The sequence below is a fragment of the Phascolarctos cinereus genome, unplaced genomic scaffold (genome assembly GCF_003287225.1).
Source record: "Phascolarctos cinereus isolate Bilbo 61053 unplaced genomic scaffold, phaCin_HiC Scaffold_726;HRSCAF=1367, whole genome shotgun sequence".
NCBI lineage: Eukaryota > Metazoa > Chordata > Mammalia > Diprotodontia > Phascolarctidae > Phascolarctos > Phascolarctos cinereus.
In genome coordinates, this window is record NW_027556098.1 from 392754577 (window position 1) to 392764440 (window position 9864).

At 46.0% G+C, this 9864-nt stretch overlaps 1 protein-coding gene across 7 annotated transcripts in view; it reads left to right on the forward strand.

The window, feature by feature from the left end:
• LOC110199627 (alpha-enolase-like) overlaps window positions 1-9596 on the forward strand; it is a 35815-nt gene extending 26219 nt beyond the window's left edge. For 5 of the 7 annotated variants that reach the window (XM_020974513.2, XM_020974504.2, XM_020974519.2 and 2 more), the window contains 7 exons: window positions 1492-1625; window positions 1901-2123; window positions 3132-3329; window positions 4129-4330; window positions 5355-5463; window positions 5827-5885; window positions 9369-9596. In XM_020974513.2, the coding sequence (XP_020830172.1) occupies window positions 1492-1625; window positions 1901-2123; window positions 3132-3329; window positions 4129-4330; window positions 5355-5463; window positions 5827-5885; window positions 9369-9507 (1064 nt within the window). In that variant the 3' untranslated portion in view covers window positions 9508-9596. Of the gene's footprint in view, window positions 1-1491; window positions 1626-1900; window positions 2124-3131; window positions 3330-4128; window positions 4331-5354; window positions 5464-5826; window positions 5886-6026; window positions 6355-9201; window positions 9245-9368 lie in introns of all 7 variants that reach the window. The other 2 variants (XR_002322013.2, XM_020974535.2) reach the window with 2 other exon arrangements.
• The last annotated feature ends 268 nt before the right edge of the window (window positions 9597-9864 follow it).

Here is a 9864-nt window from a genome sequence, read left to right on the forward strand (position 1 = left end):
TTAGCGTGTTACATGGCTATTACCACCATCTGTGTTGCTGTCACACCTTACTAAACTGTAAGTATCTTGAGGACAGAAACTCTATGTAAATCTTTTTATCTTCCTCCAGCCCGACATGCACAGTAGTGCTATGTACAGGGAGTAGGCATTTAATAAATATTCATTGACTTACATTGTGCTTTATAGGGGTCAATAGTTAACAGATTGCATATTTTCATTCTATGCTTGGAATTGTGCTTTTCAAAAAAGAAAGTCCATACCCTTTGACCTAGAGATTCCATTGCTAAGTATATAGCAGGAGGAAAGAAAGGTCTCATATGTACTCAAATATTTATGGCAGCAAAGAATTGGGATAGATAAATGGGCAGGTAGGTGGTGCCATAATGCATAGAGCACCAGGCCTGGAGTCAGGAAGACTCATCTTCCTGAGTTCAAACCTGGCATCAGACACTCACTAGCTGTGTGACGCTGGGCAAGTCACTTCACCCCATTTGCCTCAGTCCCTTCATGTGTAAAATGAGCTGCAAAAGGAAATGGAAAACCACTCCAGGATCTTTGCCAAGAAAACCCCAAATGGGGTCATGAAGTCAGACACGACTGAAATGAACACACCAGATTGCCTGTTGACTGGGGAAAAGATAAATTGTGGTACATAAATGTAATCAAATGTTGTTTCACTATTAAAAAAAACGATAAATAAGATGAATGCCGACAAACATGGAAAGGCTCATTTGAACTTGATGCAGAAGGGAGTAAACAGAACCAGAAATACAGTATGCACAGTTGACTGCTACAAGAGAACAAAAAACCAAGCAGAACACTGCTTAAGGAATTATAATGACCAGGAGCGACCTCGAGGAGGAGAGAAGAAAATTCTTGGCAGAATTGCAGAGGAGGGGCTGGCACATTGCCTGAGTGTCCAACTCAGTGGATGTCCTGGTTTTGTCGTCGTGTCCTGACTCTTCATGCTCCCACTTGGGGTTTTCTTTGCAAAGATACTGGAGTGCTTTGTCGTTTCCTTCTCCAGCTCATTTTACAGATGGAGAAACTAAGGCAAACCAGGTGAAGTGACTTGCCCAGGGTCACACAGTCAGTAAGGTCCAAGGCTGGATTTTAAATGTGGTCTTTCTGACTCCAGGCCAAATTGCTTGTTTCTCTCTTTTTATTCTTTGTTACAAGGAATGAGCTTACTGGGAAGGACAGGGAAGGAAGCAGGGAAGAATATATTTGGGACTGAAGGAGATATAAAAGCCAAAGATAGCAACACAAATTTACTTTGCTTAAATAACGATTTTTTTGTGTAAGAACTACCATATTCTCCCATAAATATTTTTCCGTGTCACTATTAGAGAGCACATGCTAACTAGGCCTTTGATGTTATTGTATGGTTTCTTGTATGTTAAAAAGAGGCAACAGAAAAAAAAAAGGGGAATCAGATGGATGATCTTTAAAGAAATATTTTATTTTAACAGATCTCTTGGCCTATTTCAGGTAAATTTGGTGCAAATGCCATACTTGGAGTGTCTCTGGCTGTTTGCAAGGCTGGAGCTGCTGAGAGAGGTGTCCCCTTATACCGCCACATTGCTGACCTTGCTTGTAAAGAAGAGACCGTTCTACCTGTGCCAGTAGGTTTCTTGTTTGGGGCCTCTAAATTCTCTCTGGGCTACAGGAACCTAAGGCCTCCAGAGGCCTGATGATTTCCACTTCGAAAGGGAATCAGCCCAAGTGGCATCGATAGCAGTGAATACAAGGGAACATCTCTGTGGCTTGAAGGGAGACTTAGACTGGCTGAGAGTTTTCATCTAGCTAGTCTCTGCCTCAGTGGAGCTGGCCCAGAGAAGCAGAGCTCCCAGACAAGCCTCCATCACACACTGTGGTCACTGTCCCTCTTCCTCCTCAGGCCTTCAACGTGATCAATGGTGGCTCCCATGCTGGTAACCAGCTGGCCATGCAGGAATTCATGATCCTCCCGGTAGGAGCTGAGAATTTCAGGGAGGCCATGCGCATTGGCTCTGAGGTCTACCACAACCTGAAGATTGTGATTAAGGAGAAATTTGGGACAGATGCCATCAATGTGGGGGATGAAGGCGGCTTTGCTCCTAACATCCTGGAGAATAAAGAAGGTGAAAACATTGAGTGGAACAAGCCAACCTCAGTTTATTTAGGCCCCTGGGGTCCTGGTGCATTTTTCCAAGAGGGTTTTTGAGTCAGAATCTCACCTTTTTCCTGCTCCAGGGTCAGCCCTCTGTTGGACTCCTTCTTTACTGGATTATTCTCATATGTCAGTTCCAACTGTTGGGAAAGCTGTATTCTTTCTGCCCTTTTAAAAGCACGTGCCTTAGTGAGCCAGGGTGTGGGGGCTGGGGTTGAAGCTGCCACACAGTAGCTAGTCCCTCCCTTTCACCAAGGAAAACAAAAGAATCCTAATATGGTTTCCTTTGTTCTTCCTCAAATAACTAGACACACCTAATCTGATTATTTCTCTAAATGAGGCTGACTGTGTGCTTTTGTTCCTGAAGAGGTCTGAATGATAGTTCAGGAAAGGTGTCATGAGTTATTTGCAACTTTTCCCCAGTCATTGTGGTTAATTAAACCTTAATAATACTTAACTGATTAAGCACAACCTTTGACAATGGGAGACTTTCCTGTAGAAGACACAGATTTCTGTGGCATCTCTCTTTGATGGCCAAGGTTAGAGGCTCTTCTGGTTCAGGCCTCCATCTCCACAGTCCATTTACTTGTTCTGAGATCCTCAGCTGCTGGTTCTATTTAAACTTTGCTTCTATGAAAGGCCTTATCTCAGATGCTTACTGACAGACAGACCTGCCCGGGCTCTAAATCTGGGCCACTCATCAGTGGGAAGACCCCTTCATAATGACCAGACCAAATTTCCCACTGTGTGACCTAGTTCTAAGGGCTGTGTCCCTCTCATTTAGAAATAGCTTGTCATCCTCCAGGCTGGGGAGAGCAAAAGTAGCTGGAGCCCTGAACCAGACAAATTATGGAAAGAACATTTCATCCTCTCCCCTCTTGATTCCTTTGGAATAAAATTTCTAACCATTGCTCCAGCATGGTTTATGGACCAACTATTTCTTTACTCTTGTTGCTATTCCTGCCGCCATGTCTTCCAGCTCTTGAACTGCTGAAAGAAGCAATCGGTAACGCTGGCCACACCGATAAAGTTGTCATTGGCATGGATGTTGCTGCCTCGGAGTTTTACAAGGATGGAAAGTACGACCTGGAGTTCAAGTCTCCTGATGACCCCAGCAGACACATGACTGCTAAGGAGCTGAGCAACCTGTACAAGTCTTTTATCAAGGATTACCCAGGTGAGGCCCTTAGGATCGGGCTTTCATCTCCTGGCTTAGGAGAGTGCAGGGTAGAACTGGAGACTCCAGCTCCCAACGTTCTTCAGTAGTAAATCAGTCAGTGGCCACGGGAGCTGTGGGGAGCCATGAGCCCCTGGCGTGGTCCATGCACATATGGACCATGGAATATGCACAAGCGCTGAGTCCACTCACAGCCTTCCCCCAAAGTTGTAGAATGAGTCTTTGGGGCACTGTCATTAAAACCCTGGGATTCCAGGGATCTCCGAAGCAGTGTGGCTCTTCTAACTCCCCTTCAGTACGCAGAGGCAGCTAGGTGGCACAGTGAGCACAAGGCTGAGCTCGGGCAAGAGGACCTGAGTTCAAATCTGGCCTCAGCTACTGGCTATGTGACCCTGGGCAATCACTTAATTCCGTTTGCCTCAATTTCCTCATGTGTAAAATGGGGGTAATAGTAGCACCTATCTAGCAGGATGGCTTTGAAGATCAAATGAGATAATATTTTTTAAAAGTGCCTGGCACAGAGGAGTCACTAAGCATGTAAACACTTATTCTCTTCTCTTTTCCTTCTTTTCCCTACTGTTATACTTAAAGCAACACAGATTGATTTGAAGGTTTCTTGTCCCAAAATTCCAAGTTGTCTCTTATGCCCTAATAAAGGACTAGATCATCAGAGAAACTCGGGTTTGTTGACCTATACTTAAATGAGAAGCTATTTCTGAGGGTTCTCTGTGTAAAACACACATTGGAATTCAGCAACGTCAGTATACCCCATTCATGTTTTCCGTTCTCCTTCCCTTAGTGATGTCTATTGAAGATCCCTTTGACCAGGATGACTGGGAAGCGTGGAAGAATTTCACTTCTTCTGTAGGCATCCAGGTGGTAGGGGATGATCTCACTGTGACCAATCCTATACGCATCAAAAAGGCCATCAGGGAGAAAGCCTGCAACTGTCTCCTGCTCAAAGTGAACCAGATAGGCACCGTCACAGAGTCTATCCAGGCGTAAGTCCTCTGGCAAGAGCGTGAGGAGGCAGAGTGTGCCCAGTTTGGCGTCAGCCTGGCCCTGGCCTGGCCCGCTGACAAAAGCTAAGGTTTCTCTTAGCCCCTCAGGATCCCAGCTGTGCATCGCAGGGCCAGGGCTATGGAATCTTGATGATGGACGTTAAAGTGACATAGAGCAGGCCAGAGGCCATGGGAACAAGCGATGAGGCCTTTCTAAGGGCCATTGGTGACTTCTCTGTGATCTTAGCCAACGTGTGAGAAAGAGTCTGATGGGCTTATGGTCAGGAATCCTCTTTCTCGACAAACTGAACTTTAAATAACTGAGAACTAAAGGGTGTGCTTCCCAGAGCCTTGTTCACCATCTGTCTATTTTTTGGACTCACTGATTCTCCCTCCATCAGTCCTCTCCTCTCCATTCTCACTTCAGCTCCCTGAGGGCTGGCCCTTGTGACCATCTCCCTGGACACTTTCAGTAGCCTTTTCCACTCTACTCTCTCCAGGCCAGAGCAAACTAGACAGAGATCAGCTTATATCCTTCTGCCGATCAAAATTCTTCAACAACTTCCTATAACTATGGCATGCAGCCTACCATTTAGGCCCTCCACAATCTGGGGCCCCTTGCCTGACCTTTCTTGTCTGCATTCTGCTCCTCCCCAGGTCCTCTGGGCTTTAGCCAAACTGTCTCACACACTTCATTTTCACATTTCTGCACTTTTTCATCCTTGACTCCTAGAATGCCTTCCCTTCTACCCAGGTGCCAAATGTCACAGTCCACGAAGCCTTGCTTGATTTTCCCACTACTTATGCCCACTCAGCAGCGACCTAGAACTTTGGGACCCTCTTAGACTCTTTCCTTATAGCCTATTCATTTTTGTTATGTGCTGTATCCCCCATTAGCCTGGGCTCCTTGGTCTGACCTAAACTTTGTCTCCCTCAGTGCCGAGCACAGGTGCTTTGTACAAAGGAAGTGACTTGCTTAAGATGTCATCACATGTGTTTTCTGTCTTTTTTGTGGGGCATCTAGGTGCAAGATAGCCCAGTCTAATGGGTGGGGAGTAATGGTTTCTCATCGTTCTGGGGAAACTGAAGATACCTTCATTGCAGACCTGGCGGTGGGTCTCTGCACTGGGCAGGTAAGGAAATGTTTTGTGCTGAAGGTACTCCTTGCATCCTACCAGCCCCAGACTTCAGGGTGATTGGGACATAAAACATCCCGGACATCTTCCTGAAATGACAGTGACATTTAACTTCATGGAATCAGCGTGTCTTGCCCTTACCTAGCCATGATCTACCAGAAGGCCAGGATTTCCCAGCTTCTTTCCAACATGTCCTTGGTGAAGGCCTCTTCTAGGCTTGGGCTTCTCCTTGGAGTCTCACAGTCATTCAGGTCCTGATTGACATCCCCCTGCCCTTTCCCACAGTCACTCATCCCACCTGTAGAGCCTGCCCAGTCTGTGCTCAGCTACAAGGATTCCTCCTGACTTGCTTTCTTCCAGATTAAGACTGGTGCCCCTTGCCGATCTGAGCGTCTGGCCAAGTATAATCAGCTTCTCAGGTGAGACGTTTTGGGAGCCTCTGAGGGAAAATCAACAAAGCTCTTCTTTCCTTGGTATTTAAGTGGTTAAGTCTGTGACCTTACCCATGGGGGTACTCCCTCCAGTGATATAGTCCCCAACCTATTGCTCTCCTCCCATAGGGTGGGACCCAGGATGCCTGGAGGGAATGCAGCACTGAGCACATAGGCCTTTTTTCTGGAAGGATGGTGGTGTCCTGACCAGCCACACGCAGTTCAGCAAAAACAATCCAGCTCTGGTGGCCTCTCCTTTTTAGAACAAAGGGATGTCTCAGACTCTTCTGTACCCTTAAGTGAATGAGGAAGCACAGTGCAGGGAAAAGAGAACCCAATTGATACACTCTGCACATTTGGTTTGGAGTCCAGCACTGCTCCCTAAGCAGCTGTGAGCCCTGGGGAATTCCCTGAATCTCTCTGCGCCTCAGTCGCCTCCTCTACAAAAGGAGGGAAGGTAGACTAACCAATCTCCAGAGTCCTGTCCTGCTCTAAATTCTGTGGTTTTGTTGAAATGCCTATTTGTATCGCCACCTTTATCACCAAGCAGAGGGGTGGCAGGAGCCTTGTCCCAAAGGACAGGATGGGAATTCTTTTTCTTTCCTGAATCCCCAGCTGTTAGAGCCTTCCCTGGCCCATATTATTGTGCTTCTGTTTTATCATTAGTTATCTTTGTGTATGGGAGCCTGAAACCCAGACAGATGGAGGGATTTTCTCAAAGTCACTTTGATCCGTTGGTGTGTGGGCGATACTGGGGAGAGGGGAGCTGGGCTGGGGGGGAGGCTATGGAAGCCCAGTGAATTTCCTTCAGTTCAGTTGATTTGTATTTTTCCATATTCCTGCCAAGGAAAATTCTGCCAATCTTAAAATTGATCTGCTAGAGATTGCTGTGACGTGTGACTAAACTTCATGTCTTGTTAGCTTTCGATGTTTATTTTTTTTTCTTCTGCCCTGAGAGGAGTGGCATAGCTGGGGTGTACCGCTGGGCCTCAGGATGACCTGAGTCTCAACCCAATCTCAGATTCTTACTAGCTATAGGACCCTGGGCAAGTCACTTCACTGCCATTTGCCTCAGTTTCCTCATCTGTAAAATGGGGATAACAATAACACCTACCTCCCAGGGCTGTTATGAGGATCAGTATTACTGAGATAATATCTGTAAAGCACCTAGCACAGTGCCCAACACATAGTAGATCCTTAGTAAATGCTTCTTCCCTTATTCTCCTAACTCCAGTTTTGAAAATCATTATATAAAACACTAGTTGTCACATTTGTTCATCTTGTGATCTTCTCTCACAGCTTCCATGCCACAGTTTGCCCCAGATCTACCTTCTGTCTTCCAAAAGTGCCGTTATTTCTATGTTGTAAAAGATTTCTGTCCGTGTGGCCTAGCACTTGGATGTTCCAAGGTTCTCCACATGCATTATCTCCCTTGATTCTCACCACAGCTCTGTGAAGTAGGGAGTTGTAAATATTGTTATTCACACTTGTCAAGAAGGAAATGCAGGCTCAGAGGGACAGAGAAGCACCCTGGTCGGAATCCTTAAGTGGTGCTAAGTGGTAGACCTCAACCCTAGGAATTTAGGGTCTGGATTCAGCCCAGGGAGCATGAACAGCACTTTCCGTTGTTTTTTCTGGCTTGGACATGCTCATCTGCAAAGAGAATAATGCCGACTATTGATTATTATTCAGAACTATGTTCAAGGCTTTGTTCTTCTTGTTGTTCAGTCGTGTCTGAGTCTTCAGGACCCCATTTGGGGTTCTCTTGGCAAAGATACTGGACTGGTTTACCATTTCCTTCTCCAGCTCATTTTACAGGTGAGGAAACTGAGGCAGAGAGGGTGAAGTGACTTGCCCTGGGTCACACAGCTAGTGTCTGAGGCTGGATCTGAACCTAATTCTTCCCAACTGCAGGCTTGGCGCTGTATGCACTGCACCCACCACCTAGCTACTGTCCTCACATTGCAAGTTCAGGAAACAGCTAGCAGTCCAGGGGAGTAATGGGAATTCAAGCTAGAAAGGGAGGTTGGAGCCCATTTTGGGGGGACCTAAGTGCTTCAAGGTCATTAGTTTTACTTTCCATTCTAGGCAGTAGAGAGCCACTTAAGGTTTGTGAGCAGGAGAGTGACATAGTCTTTGTCTGTTAGATTATTTTGGTAGCTGTGTGATAGAGTAGAAGATTTTTTTTTTAAAGCAGAACTTTTTATTATTTACAATATAAAGGTTGCAAAGGTATATATGTGCTTAGATTTATTGCCCTTAAGTCACACATTTTCATTGTGATGTACAATGCTATAGTTAATATGCGACTCAAGGAAAGTGTTGTCTGTGTATCCATATTTATAGTGTACGTATGAAGCTTTCCTGGAATTGACTGTTAAACACAGTTTTACATGAATGTTTTGATTTGGTAGCCTAGACCAGCCAGAAGAGCCCAGAGAAGAGGAAAGAAGTCTGATTTGAATACAGGATATACTTTTGACTCTTCCTAGCAGTATTATTACAGTCTTCTAAGTCTCAATATGTAAAAATCACCAGGAACAGTATGGGGGGGGGGCAGTGAGGAGAGGAAGAGGAAAAGGAGGGAGGGATAAAAGGGGAGGAGAGCCAGGATTTGCACAGATATTAATCAAAACAGGCCATTTTGGGTAGTGACTGAGGAGTCAAAGATTGGGGTGACTTAGAGAGATGAGAAGATGGAAATCATGATCAGAGTTTGGGGCCCTGGAGAAATCTAAGATGCAGCCATGCCTACGCGTGGCTGGCATGGGATGGAAATGGGGTGACACGAGCCAGCTGATCACCTGGAAGGACAGGATGTTTGGAAGGACATCAGTGTGAATATTGGAATTGTCAAGAATGAGAGCTGGGGTTGCAGGGAACAGGACAGCCACCTCCCCCCAACCCACCGCCACTGTGAGAAAGGAGGGGAGGTGACCATACAGGCCCACAGAGGACAGCACCAGTCCGGACAGAGTGACATCACTAGATGCTGGGAACTTGGCAGCCGAGGCTGTGGGGTCCAGGCAGAGAGGAGGCCCCTGGCCCTCTGTCACAGGGGCTGTGGGTTAGGAGGCGGCCAGAGGATGGGAAAATCAGACATAGTATGTTATAAGAAGATCGTTTACAAGAAGTTGTGCTAAAGGAAGTTGCTGAGAACTGTGATTAGAGTGGGAGAGAAACTGGCCAGATTCTGGGCTCCCCATATCCTGAGAGGGATGTGCCAGAGCATTTGGCCCTTCTTGACCCACTTGGGTTAGAGGGGTAATTATAAGAACCACTAACCTTTCTATTACACTTGAAGGTTTGTGAATTATCTGCTGTGACCCAACCCCCAGAGGAAGCAGGTAGCATCATTTCCATTTTCCATCTCATGCACTGCCTACTTTACTTGCTCCAATCCCTAAGCAAGGAATTTTATGGCATTAGAATTTGACACATGTTGGGTTTCACTCTTTCTGTTCTCTGCAGAATTGAAGAACAGCTGGGCAGCCAGGCTAAATTCGCTGGTAGGAACTTCAGAAAACCCACTACAGCTTGCCAGACTGATGGATCTTCCACAGTCACCACCCTAGCAGTTTTTATGTGCCATGTCAGAAGCCATCGGTAACCCACGGGGAAGGCGTGGCTGTATCTCTGGGGGAACAGGGTCCTACTGGGCTAATAAATCATCTTTCTACCCCTTTGTCATTGAACAAATGTTTGGAGTGATCACTAATACTTGATATCACCTATGTAGAATTGTACTTGGACAGAGATGAGGGAGAGAAGGGTAGTTCAGGGCTTGTATTCATAGGTTGGAGGTTAATTAATTGTATTGGGTGAGGGCCCAATTTCAGAATTGGGGAGGAGTGACCCACAAGAATGGCTGGAACAGAAGGTCTGGAGTGTAGCAAAAAACCAGCTGCTACTACAATTAAAAGGGCTTGAATATAGGAAACTTTCAATTCTGTTCAAGTATTAAGCA